The 13,169-nt window shown below is 46.5% G+C and overlaps 1 protein-coding gene across 1 annotated transcript in view; it reads right to left on the reverse strand.

Moving 5' to 3' along the window:
- Nucleotides 1-11,589, reverse strand: part of LOC148129496 (maestro heat-like repeat family member 5) — a 28,610-nt gene extending 17,021 nt beyond the window's left edge. The window contains exons 1-10 of the mRNA XM_087943707.1: nucleotides 11,474-11,589; nucleotides 7,995-8,102; nucleotides 7,699-7,815; nucleotides 7,081-7,203; nucleotides 6,409-6,558; nucleotides 4,708-4,827; nucleotides 4,370-4,449; nucleotides 1,856-1,991; nucleotides 767-856; nucleotides 121-225 (exon numbers count right to left, since the gene is read on the reverse strand). Of these exons, the coding sequence (XP_087799833.1) occupies nucleotides 121-225; nucleotides 767-856; nucleotides 1,856-1,991; nucleotides 4,370-4,449; nucleotides 4,708-4,827; nucleotides 6,409-6,558; nucleotides 7,081-7,203; nucleotides 7,699-7,815; nucleotides 7,995-8,102; nucleotides 11,474-11,527 (1,083 nt within the window). The 5' untranslated portion in view covers nucleotides 11,528-11,589. The remainder of the gene's footprint in view (nucleotides 1-120; nucleotides 226-766; nucleotides 857-1,855; nucleotides 1,992-4,369; nucleotides 4,450-4,707; nucleotides 4,828-6,408; nucleotides 6,559-7,080; nucleotides 7,204-7,698; nucleotides 7,816-7,994; nucleotides 8,103-11,473) is intronic.
- Nucleotides 11,590-13,169: the final 1,580 nt, after the last annotated feature.

Raw genomic sequence — 13,169 nt, forward strand, 5'->3', positions numbered from 1 at the left:
GGAATTTGATAGGATGCTCCCAATTTTGACTATTTGTTGTCTGTTTGACAGGAATGCTTCTATCCAGTTATGCAGGTGTCCAGAGATACCATAAGATTCTCATCCTAAACTGTGACTTACATCAAAATTTTCATTTTCGGAAGCCAATTTGAGAAGTTGCCAGGTGATGTGAAGGGCCCTCTCTCTCTCGTGAGTTTTCTGGGATTCAATACAGATGTTTGTGACCTGCCAGGAAAAACAAAGGAGAAGGAGGAAAGGAAGAATTTGTGATTCCCACTTTGAAGAGCCACCAGATTTTTCAAGACTGGGGAGAATATCTAAAGAACTAAAGAAACTTGTGACATTTGTCAGTTTAGGTCAGTTCTAGAATCGAAACTAGAGTAGTAATGGAAGATTTCTGGAATACAGCTACTCTTAACAACAAAGGACAGTAAAATCAAGACAAAACCAGATAGTTGGGGACAACAATCTGCATCCTCATTTAGAGAGATGGCTGCCAAGCACAGGCAAGTGGTATAGAAGTCTAAGTGCTATTGGTATTTAGTGATGGTTCAAGATTATAACAGCCCATGGCCAGTTGTCCGGTGGGGAGTTGGCTGTGACAAGTTATTGCATTCAGCCACTGTGATGATACCATTCCCACCAAAAAGCAACATTTGCCTATCCCAGGTCCTTGGAAGGACTTGACAGGTGGACAGAAGTGCCAAATCCAGACTAAACATCTGGCTGACCGTATGACCAACCCCAAGAAAGAATAAATCTTTACCCTCAAGATATCCTGCAGGGAATCCAAATTCGGGTCCTCGGAGAGCAACTCGGTGAGCATGGCATTGCAGGCTGTCACGGTCTGCTGATCCTACAAGAAGGGAAAAAAATATCAGAAGGAAGAAGTGGCGTAAAGGAAGGAATGGCCCCTAAAAGAGGGAGGAAACCAGGGGCGGGGAACCTGTGGCCCTTTGATGACGTGCACAGTAACTCCCATCATTCCTGAGCCCGCCATGGAATTCTAGGACTTGAAGTCCACAAGTCTACAGTAAAGGGAGTGGCTGACCTTGCAGGGTTGGTTTTTCCTCCAGAGTTGGAAGAAATGCTTTTTTCTGCTGAACACCAGGAACGAAAGGACTTCCTTCGTGCTATCGTTCAGAAAAGAATGACTAAGAAGTTGAATGTCTTCCTTAATATTCTGGGATATTCAAATATAGGCAGTCCTCACCTTATGACCACAACTGAGCCTGAAATGTCTGTCGCCAAGTGAGACATTAGTGAAGTGAATTTTGCCCCCGTTTTATAACCTTCCTTGCCACAGTGGTGAAGTGAATCACTGCAGTTGTTAAGCGGGTCACGTGGTTGTTAAGTGAATCTGGCTTCCCCATTGACTGGTGCGACCATTGTGAATGACCATTCAAGATGCTTAGCAACTGGTCATTGTGAATGACCAGTTGCTAAGCATCTGAATTTTGAGGGTTATCTGAGACTACCTAGGAATCATAGCTAGTGCATCCAGAACATGGTTATTCTGCACCAGCATGGCTTGGGGGCAAAGGAGGGAGATGGGTAAGTTGGTCTTGAGAAGACACTTCATCCAGAACATAAAAGAGAAGTGGAGGAAGAGAGAAAAGAGGGTGAGGAAAACCATATGGAGATGTTTAGGACTTAAAAATAGGGAGTCCTATCCAGAAACGTACAATGAGAAGTGGAAGCACCCTTCCAAGGCCAAAGATGAAGGGACAGGCCAAGGTGTCCATTTGGCTCGACGGATGGATCTAAGAGCTTCTGAGGAGATATTGAATCATGTTTACCACATCCTAGTTCCCAGGTGGATCTCATATTTCTTTGCCCCATCTGGTCTGCTCACCTGAGTTTGAGTTGACTGGGCTGGGCTGTCCGCTTTCATTGTGGTCATCTTAAGATCAGGTAGCGAAAACACCTTCTGGACACTTTTGCCCACCACATTAGACCTCAACTCTGAATTCAGTGGGGGCTTCAAACGCCTGATGAAAGACAAGACAAGAGGAGGGCATTGAGAAGGTCATAGACTCATAGGGCTAAAAGGGACCTTGGAGGTCTTCTACTCCGACCCTTGCTTGATGGTCCTTACCCCATCCCAGTCATATGGCTGTCCCCTACTTCTGTAGGCAAACCATTCCATTGATTGATTGTTCTCGGTGTAAGGAAATTTCTCCTGGGTCCCTCTTTGATAAGTTTCCATACATCTTGCTCTCGGGTACTTTGCAGGGTAGGTTGACCCACTCTTCTCTGTGACATCCCTTCAAATGCTTGAAAACTGTTATCATGTTACTCCTCGTCCTGTGCTGGGATTCAGCCAGTTCGTACTCATTCGGGAGAACCATTTGTTAACATTCTGAGCAGCTTGGAGAACCAGTTGTTGGAAGAAATCTCCTTCCAACAGCCTTTTGTCCCCCCCACTTTACAAGGCTAAGCAGGAAGGAAACATTACTGTGTGCCTCTGTGTTGTTTCTAGCCTAATCCTTATCTTTATCACCCTGCTTACGGGAACTGCCTCCCCAGTTAAACTTGGTTACACTGTGCAGCTGATGGTTCTTGGCAGTACACCCAGATTTTCTGTCCCCTGAGGTGCTTCTCTGGAGGGGCTTGACTTTCTTAAAGGGGAAGGGTTGTTTTAAGCTTTTTACACTGCTTTAGTGGCTCCTGGCACTGTCCTTTTGGGGTGGACTTCAAGCTTGGTGCACTGTCTTGATTTTTCTACTGCCTTTCTGGGGGCATGTGATCTTTCCTTAAATCTGAATGATTTCCTTAGGATATCTTGTGAGGTGAGTGAGACCAGCTGGTATCTTTAAGTGGCGCAAGTGGACCTAAGGATTGTTTCTCCTGGGTGGGAAAGGGTGCTTTGTCAGTTCACCGAGCACAGGAGTCTCTTGTCTATGGGGATTCTTCAGTCATCCAGGTCACGGCTGTCCCAAAGGTGCTTTTTTCAAGAGGCAAGTGGACTTCCTTGGTTTCCAGAAAGTCCAGCTGCTTCTTGAAAAAGCACTTTTGAGACAGGATTCCCTTGCATCGTTTCGGAGTGGCCAAGGCACATGGTTGCTCGCTCATAGTAAGATTATTTTTTTTAAGGAGGCAGGAGTGTGGATCCTCCAATTCGTTTTAGTTTTCTCTCATGATAATAAGGCTTAGTAACATGGCTTGTGGCATGTGACAAGCTTGAGAGGCTTGAACCTGGGTGCCCTATATATTTTGTTAATTTGTCTCTTTGGAGCCCAAATATGCCCACCCCACTTTCTGGGGAGCTTAGATAACCTCTCTGCTAAAGAGCTTAGATAACCTCTCACTTTACGAGCAAGAGTTGGCTGCTGATAGTTATCACTGTATTTTCACTATTTTAATTCCTCAAGGTGCGCTGGCACGCTGCCTGATTTGTAACTCTGGCTTGCAGGTATTGCTGATGAAAAAAAAGGTATTCAGGCAAAATGGTTGTCAGATCCGTGTATCTGTCATTTCTTCAGTGGAAGAAGAAAAGGGGGGGAGGCTGATAAACAAATCCTTTCTTGATGTAAATATTTAATCTTATATCGAATTTGTATAACCCACACATGATACAATGGAGGGAGAAAAGCCAGATGGCCAGAACCTATCACCTCTGAGAGGCACAGCCAGGAGATGAGAAGATCATACAAATTCCACAGTGGGATGTGTCCTGGGAATCTCTGGAAAAGTTCGCTCTAAAAAGAGGTGGAAGGGAAATTAACATACTGGCTTTTGTTTCACTAAATACACATCGAGATAAGGGGAGGGGTTCTAAACTCCCTTATCTACCCCTGTATGCCTGAGGGACCTCAGACGCTGCTTTGAACTCCTACATGAATTATCTCATCTCAATAAAGGATTCCTTTTTGATACGTTTTGATACGTTTTCAGAAGTTCATTCTAGTTGAGTGAATGGGAAAAGTTCTGTAGCCTAACAATGGTTTAGGTTTCCATGATGGCTGTGACTCTCCTTGATCTTCAGTGTGTATTCCCCCATTTCTAATTTAAGGATTGGTATATTAGGGCAGCTTTTTGCAAGCAAAGAAGCTTTTTGTATTTCTGTACAGGTAATCCTTGACTTACAACAGGTCATTTAGTGACTATTCAAGGTTACAATGGCACTGAAAAAAGTGACTTATGACCATTTTTCGCACTTACGACCTTTGCAGCATCCCCGTGTTCACTAGAGGCCGGGCGAGGCGAAGTGCCCCTCGACGTGAGTGATGTTGACTTGGCCACGTCCAACTAGTCACATGACCACCCAGCCACGCCTACTAATGCATGGTCTGGAAATCCCATCCCTGGGTCCAACTCCAAGTTCCGACCTAACTGGTGAGAAGATGAGGGCGGAGCAGATACGTACGTCATGCAGGTGATTGTGATGATCGCTTGATGGAGAATTTCGACAGACAAGGGTCTCGTGGGCTCCTCGTCAATGATTTCCTGAAAGGAGAAGGAAACACAGCTAAGAAAACTCCTGAGATATGGCCACCATCCGGCTGGCACTACTCAGGGCAGGGTTTCTACTGGTTCGGACTGGTTCTATAGAAGCAGTTGTTTCGATAACCCTGGGGCAGGATTTACCTAACAGAGGCCCCACTTAGCAACAAAGACATTTTGGGCTCCATTGATTGACATTCAATTTGATTCAAAAATAAATACACCTAGGAGCACCTGCCCCCCCCTCCTTTCCCCACTTACAATGATGTTTATGACCAGTTCCGGTTTATGGGGTAAATTGACATCTTGCCTCTTGCTGAGGGCAACAGCTTTGACTATCATGATCACGGACATCATGAAGGCTTTCTTCAGGCCTTCATCCTGGAAAACCCAAGTGGGAAGAGGGTGGGGTCAGAAGAAACCAGAAGGAAGAGGAAGTATTTATTTATTTAAACCGTCTTCGGTTGAACTCCGGGGGCTCCCAATCCAAATATCACCGGTCATTCTGGCTTCTAGTCCTGCCTTAGGAATGAAAGCCGGCTGGGTGACTTTGGGCCAATCACCAGGAGACGGTGAGTTCTAGTCCTGCCTTAGGCATGAGAGGCAGCTGGGTGACTTTGGGCCAGTTCTTCTCTCTCAATCCAACACAAATCACAAGGTTGTTGTTGTGTGGAAAGGAAGAAAGAATATAATGCATGTATGCCGCCTTGAGTATAATAAATGCGGCATGACCATAGATAAATAAACAACCAGCATTTTAAAACATACAGTGGAATTGGAACAGGGAGCAAATCTGAATGAGAGGCACAAACAGGGGCTCGAGGTTGTCTGCTGAGCCGAGATTCTTCCAAGCAACCTCTTGTAATTGTTCAATAAAAGGGAATATTTGTAGCTCAGGGATGAAGTGTGGAGTCCTTGGAGCTTTTCGAGCTTGGTTGTTTTTTGACACAGGTTCCTTCTACTTTGTCACCAGCCATTGAAGTCCAGATAAGCAGGGATTAACAGTGCAGTGTCAGAGTAGATTCATGAACGGGAATAGAGTTTAGTCACAAGGTCAGCCAATGAGAGCTGAGCTGAGGGGCTGAGAGAATCTGGGCCTGGTTTATCTCTCTTCTGGGCTCAGCTCTAATAGTGAAAGAAAAACTAACTTGCTTGCTGAACTAAAGCGAAACGGAGGTCTGTTTCTGAGCTCCCGAGTTGCTGTTCTGAACCTGTAACATGTCTGCTTCTGTTTGAGTTTGCTAAACGTTGGAGAAATCTACAACTGGTATTGTAAAATTTACTTTATCTGTTTATAAAGAAGTTAAATGAAGCCTCAGCCATCTATCTTTACTTTTCTGGCACTGAATTGACCCTGCAATACTCTGAACGTGCAGCAGTAAACAATACATCAAGGAACTACCAAGGAGAAAACCATAGTCCTGCCAGCACTGACAGGACAAGCCACTTCTATAAAAACTGAGAGCAAACCCCACTCACTTTTGGCACTGATAATGTGACCTAGTTGGGTAAGGAAAATCAGCAAAAAGAAACCCAAGTTAGCAGAGAACACTGAGGATCCCATAGTCCTCTCCCTCCCCCTCCTCCTCTCTGCAAACCTTACTCCCTTCTAGCACTGATGGTGTTTCCTAGTTGGATCATGAAACGTCTGCAAGAAAACAACCAAACTCAGAGAGCACCAAGGACCCCATAGTCCTGCCCCTCCTTGTCCCTCCTCCTCCCTCTCCTCCTCTCCCACAACATGCCAGTCAGGAAATGCCTGCAAGAAAGCAACCAAGCTAAGGACTCCAGATTGTAATTGTTCTCATAATTAAAAGGGGAGATAATGAAAGGCGATACTGGAAAAATCATCATTTTTTTTTTATTTTAATTCAGAAGGAAGACCTGTGACGTGACTCCTCCCTTTCTGAGAAAAGGGGGACTCAGGATTAAGAGAAGCATATGGGGTGGACACCAGCTTACCGTGTTCCTACTCGAATATTGGACCAGAATCTCGGACACAATGTGTTCCATTGAAGGAATCATCTCCTCTGGTTGGGCTCCCAGGGCCGCTTGGCCATAGCACAGGATCAAGGCTGTGCGAATCTGTCTCTCCGAGAGGTTCTGTGAATCCTGTCAGTACAAAGACGAAGGGGTGTCAAATTATTTCCCAAAGCCCCAGAAGACCAGACAGGAAGCAATGGATGGAAACTGAGGGAGGTTCTTGGCCATCCGGGTCAAGGTTGTCCCAACGGTGCTTTTTCCTTGAAGACGTTTTGCTTCTCGTCCGAGAAGCTTCTTCAGGTCTGACTTTGGTCCAAACAGAAGAAGCTTCTTGGCTGAGAAGTGAAATGTCTTCAGGGAAAAACAAAGTCCAGTTGCCTTTGGAAAAAGCATCTTTGGGTCTCCTTGAGATGTTTGTTGGGGCAACTCATAGTCTTCTCTAGCGTTATAAAATACTTGACCAGGAGATGGAGAAGATGGAGAATTTCCAGCACCACCTACAATCTCAGTCTTGGGTCTTTGAGATCTATGACCAGTCTGAGGAGGCCGGACAGTCTGGAGCGCAAGTCCTCCTAAACACATTGGACTTTCCTTCCCAGAATCCCCCAGCCTTCTTCTGTACCGAGTGTCAGACCCCATCCCTGGTCTCACCTGAACGGGGGCTTCTAGCAGAGAAGGTCTCCTTGTGTGCATGAAGTGGCCAACATCTCTCAGGACCCCCAGGATTTCAGGGAGGTGGCAAAATGCAGCCATGCCAATGGTTTCAGAGATTCCCTAGGCAAAGCGATGCTTGTGAATTAGGACATTGGCACATTTTCTTTTTCTTTATCTTCCTCTTTCTCCTCCCCTCCTCCTCCTCCTCCTCTCTGCGAATCCCAGACCCTTCTAACACTGATGAAATTACCTAGCTGGGTAATGAAATGTCTGCAACAAAACAACCAAGCAGAGAGAGCACCAAGGACCCCACAGTCCTCCTCTCTGTAACCCCCATTCACTTCTGATGTTACCTACCTGGGTAATGAAGGTATCTACAAGAAAACAACCAAAGACCCCACCGTTCTCCTCCTTCCCATCCTCCTCTCCTCCCACCTCCTCCTCCTCCTCCTCCCTTCACCTCCACTCTGCAAAACGTGCTCCCTTCTAGCACTGATGATGTGGTCTAGTTGGGTCTCGAAACGTCTCTCAAGAAAACCACCAAGCCCAGAGAGCTCCGAGGATCCCCACAAAGATGGAGGGCTCAGCCCCCGCAGGCACCCTGCTCCCACTCACCTCTCTGTCTGTTTCTTCTTCACATGAAAAACCTAGGAGCATCTTCAGCTGTTCTTTGACTAGGTCCTTCTGTCTCGAATTCCTCAGTTTCACCCCGTAGTATTTGTAAAGGGAAATCTGAAGGTTGGAAAAAGAGTCCGGGAGTCCACCAATCGGCCAGGAAAGGGACATACGGGACAAAAGGTGATTGCCGTAGCTCGTGGGCAGCGGTCAGTTGGCCGTGGCAAGTTGTCCTCTTCCGACATTGTGTCTAAGACAACTGCGGCCCTGAAAGTGTAAAACCTCCGCATCTTTACCTTCTCTTTGGACAAGAACTGGGAAGCGCCTTGTTGTTTTGCAGGCTTCTGGCTGATGGGCAGCAATCCACTTATTTTGCTCCTGGGCAGCTTGTAGTCTACAGGAATCTGCTTGGACAACAACAACAAAAACAACAACAAAAAAGAAGTTGTGACCCAGTGGAGGAGCAGAGGAAGGAACAGATTTTGGGGGGATTTCCCAGGGGAGGGTGGGGTTCCCCTCCTGCCTCCGGATGCATATTATAATTTATTGGACTTTTCTAGCTGGGGCAGACAGGAAGCACATAGGAAGGACCATCCAGAATGGATCAGCTGGAGCCGGGATAGCTTTGGAGGTGAATGGTTGGAAAATCTCTGCCACAAATTGTGAGAACGGTTGTCCGGAGGAAGAGCATAGATTTTCTTCCTCTGCCTGGAATGGCAAGTGAACAACCTGTCTCCAGATATTGGTAGTTCTTCACCATTTATTATTATGACCCGTCGGCCGCTGGCCCCTCCAGCAGCTGAATCAGAGGAGGAGGAGGAGGAGGAGAGGTGGGAGTCAAGGTCAACATCAGGGCAACCTGGGAGCTCTGAGGGGAAAGAGGGAATGGAGCTGTTAGAGAGAGAGAGAGAGAGGCGGAGCCTGGGCCGTCCGTCAACCCTCAGATGGAGAGTCCACAGCCCCCAGATCTGGAGATGGCTGATGAGGAAGAGGAGGAACAGCCAGGTCCAGTGCCTGATGTGCGGATGTGCAGAAGGCAGAGGAGATGAGAGCAGTGGAAATCTATGGGCCGGTCCTTGGGACGGAAGAGCCACCATTGCTATTGAAGCCCACCCTAACTCGGGGGATCAAAGGCAGGGGGCGGAGATGAATGGATGTGGTAGACAACTGTTACGTATATGTAAATAATGTAGGGTTGACAATATATAAAGTACCAATATATATGTTTATAGCTTTAAGGAAAAATACTGTAATGTATTATACTGTGTTCTGGTTGGTTAATTATGCTACAAGTTGCCATAAAAGGGAGCTATAGATCATGGTTTAATTCTCTTTCTCTTTTTCACTGATGACCTCTCTTGATACTAATACTATGGACTGATACTGATTAACCCTGTTTATTTTGATATTCTGTTGATATCGAAGGTTATTTGTTGTATTATGGTTTGATATTTGCCTGCTGTAAAAGACATGGCACCGGTAAGAAGACTTATAACTAGATGTAAGAAGACTTTATAACTAGTCCAATAAACTAGTCCAATAGTCCAATAAACAGTCCATGTCATACAACAGTCCAGAAATATCCATTTCTGGACTGTTGTATGACATGGACTGTTTATTGGACTATGCTATTTCTTCAAGTAAACATTAATACAACTAGTTCAACTCTGTGTGGCTGTATATTTCTTCATAACTGTTCTCATAAACCATTTTCCGTGCACATATCCTTTTTATAAAAAGGGTTACTCTGCACATATCCTAACATTAACTACTCATCTCCTGCACAGGCGGGCTTGTTAGCCTGCAGTGAGAGAGAAACGTTTTGCCGGGGCTGCTGGCGCTCCTAATAAAGGAATCTTTTGAGTTCACTTCAGAGGGTTTGTTGTGTTTGGGGAGCTGGGTCAGAATATTTATTTACCGACTGTTTGAAGTTGTGGTGAATAGTTTAGAATTGAAAAAATGCTCACACTCAGGACCCTGGCAGCATCCCCGTGGTCACATGATCAAAGTTCGGATGCTGGCCTGTACTGACGGTCGCAGTGTCCCATGGTCACGTGGTTCCCTTTTGTGACCTTCTGCCAAGCAAAGTCAAGGGAGAAGCCACAACTGTGTGACTAACTCAACATCTCACTTAACAACTGTGACAAGAAAGGACACAAGATGGGGGCAAAACTCATTTGCAAAATGTCCTGCTCAGCAACTTAAAATCTGGGCTCGGTTGAGGTTGTAAGTGAAGGACCGACTACAGTTCTCTGAGCTTGGTGGTTTTCTTTCCAAATGTTTCATGACCCAGCTAGGAAAAGTCATCTGTGCTAGAATGGATTGGGGTTGGCAGAGAGGAGGAGGAGGAAGAGGAGGAGGAGGAGGACTGTGGAGCCCTTGGTGTTCTCTGAGCTTGGTTCTCTTCTTGCAGGCGTTTCCTGACCCAACTGGGGAACATCATCAGTGCTAGAAGGGAGAGGAGGAGGAGGAGGAGGAGGAGGAAGAGGAGGACTGTGGGGTGCTTGGTGCTCTCTGAGCTTGGTTGTTTTCTTGCAGACGTTTCATGACCCAACTGGGGAACATCATCAGTGCTAGAAGGGAGTGACGTTTGCTCTCTGTTTATGGACAGTACCTTGCTCCGAAGAAGCAGGAAGCAAACATCACACTCACCAGCACTGATGATGCAGTTGGGTCATGAAATGTCTGCAAGTGAAGAACCAAGCTCAGAGAGCATCTAGGGCCCCGCCTTCTTCTTCCTAGCTTACTCCTGCAGGTGCAAAGTCTGTTTTTCGGGTCATTGAAGGCCACTTTGCACGGTCAGCTGTGTCTCCAGGGTGAAGGCCCACGGCTTGCATATCTTTGTTCGATGGTGTCTTCCCATCTCTGTTTTGGATGCCCATGAGGTCGCTGGCCATTGACTTCTAGTTGGTAGGCAGTCTTGGCCACGGTGGGAGGTGCTGCTCTCTTCTCATACCAGCGGAGTTGGCCTCCTCTCTTCTTCTCTGCAAGTGGTGCCACACCAAAATGTTGTCGAATGGTGTCATTTGTGATGTGATCAAGAAGGGAGGTGCCCGATATCCAACGGAGCCTTTTCATTTCCATGGCATGGGGAGAGCTTTCGGTCCCAGTTGCTGCTGTCCAGCCTTCAGTGCCATATGGTGCAACAGGGGGGAAGGTTGTCTTGTAAAGCTTAGATTTAAGACACGTTGGCATTTGTCCGTGCCATAACACACTGGGGAGTTTTCCCAAATGCATCCAGGCTGTATTCACCTTGCTCACACCTCGCCATTGAGGTCACCATGGCCTTGGAGGTGGAGATCCCAGATACTAAAAAATGTCCACCTTCTTTTGGTTTTCTCCATTGATTTGAAGCATTTCAGTGGTGGTGATAGTCTTGAAGTACCCGGTTCTCTTGATGTTGAGGCGGAGTCCAAAATGGTTGAAGAGATTGTTCCATGATCATTCCATGAGGTGTAGGGGGCGTGCATAAGCGCACCAATCGTGCCTACCGTCCCTGTCCTATTGTTTTTTTTAATTTTTCTTATAAGTATCTATCTCATGTATTCAAAACTATATTTATTCTTATACCTGTATCTTGTAAGCGATGGACAAATCAAATAAATACTAAATACTAAATGATCATTCCACCAAGGGCCCGCATAGTTCAGCAAATTCTTGATAACCACATTTGTCTATTTTTGGGATAAATTACTTCCACCAGGGCAGACCTTGCTTCTGCCCCCTCTCCACAATGGACCTCCGGGCCCAGCGTGACACAAACCATCCAGCTTACCTGGAAAGGACGAAGATGTTCCAAGAGGGTGTCTAATATTTCTCTCTCGTCCATCAAGTCCAAGGCTTCTTCGACGGGTCTGCCTCTTAGCGGCTTCTTGCTCTCCCACAATTTTCGGAAGCATTCATCGGAGAGTTCTGAGAAGAAGAGACAGAATGAGATGGATGGGCAATTTGACGGGAAAAGCCTTCTCAAAGCGAAGGGAGAAAAGTGGTGCGTGACCAGGCTGAGCCTGAGGGAGTGGTCAAACATGTCATAAGTCTCGAGTCCCTGATCCTCATGTTCTTCCGCAACCACCTTGAGGAGGAACCCTGAACTCCAGTGCAGTCAACATATAAAACATCATATAAAACGAGCCATTAAATATTAAGATTAATTTAGAATAATCTTTTTAAAAAAATAATAAAATTAAAACATTGTGAAATTTCAATGCAGTAAGAATTCCAGGTCCATCTTTGAATAGGTTAGAGCTTGATGGGTCACTGAAGGTCTTCTAGTCCAACCCCTGCTTGAGCAGGAGACCCTGCACTATCCATCTATTTTTCTATCTATCTATGGAACAGGTATTTTTTTATTGCTTTGAAATTCCACAATATTATATTCTTATAATTTATAGACCCACTTTGAAAAGGGCCAAGAGAGAGGGGTCTTTCCTCACCTCTGACAGCAAGAAAGAAGACGCTCTTCCCAACCCCACCACTCACAATTCTTTGACTGATGGGTCTGCACCATAACTTCCCTGCCTGATGAAGGACAGCTGCAGGATTTGGGTTTGGCTAGTCTGGAGAAAAGAAGGACCGTGGACAGGGGGACACTTGATAGCAGCCTTCCAGTATTTCAGGGGCTGCCACAAAGAGGAGGGGTCAACTTATTTCCCAAAGCACCAGAGGGCAGGAAGAGAAACAACCCATGGAAACTCATCAAGGAGAGAAGCAACCTTGAATGAAGGAGAAACTTCCTAACAGTGAGGACAACCAACCAGTGGAGCGGCTTGTCTTCACAAGTCATGAGTTCTCCATCATTGGAGGCTTGTGAGAAGAGACTGAACAGTAACTTGGCTGATAGGGTACACGATCTCCCGCTTAAGCAGGGGGCTGGACTAGAAGACCTCCAAGGTCCCTTCTGGCTCTATTCTGGTGGATTGATCGTGTGGGATGGGCTGATGTGATAGGACAAGGCTGGTTCCATAGGTAGCCCACCCCTGTAGCATGTATACCTGGATAAAAAGGCAGGACGGTGCCTGGAGAGCATTTTGTCGCCTGGGCTACGTTGCTCGTCTGAGCCCTTTCCCTCTCGGGCGCCCTTGGCAAGGGAGTGGGCTCTTTCAGCGCTTGCTTGATCTCCACCTGAGGAGCCTTCGGAGGGGTCTTGGAAGCTGTTCTCTGTGCCAAATCAGGAGGCACCAGCGCTGGAGGCTGAACCTTCTTCGCGACCTCCATTGGAGCTCGGGGAATCACAAGAGAAGGCAGGACCTGCGAGGTTTGCTGAGCGGCTGAGGAACTGGAAGGGTGGGATCCAGAGAAGTGGGCTTCCTGGTTGTCCGACCTTTGTGGGTCATTATTATTGTTCTGTGGATTGGACTCTCCATTGCTGTCCTTCTTCTTTAGGAATGGCAGCTTGTTCAGCATAGGACTCATCCTGCCATGAAGAGTGAGTGACCTCTAGAACTGGAAGGAGATCCTATCAATAAAGGAGA

Source organism: Notechis scutatus, chromosome 14, assembly GCF_049901735.1.
Source record: "Notechis scutatus isolate UNSWTSFEM ecotype Mainland chromosome 14, rNotScu1.2, whole genome shotgun sequence".
NCBI classification, from domain to species: Eukaryota; Metazoa; Chordata; class Lepidosauria; order Squamata; family Elapidae; genus Notechis; species Notechis scutatus.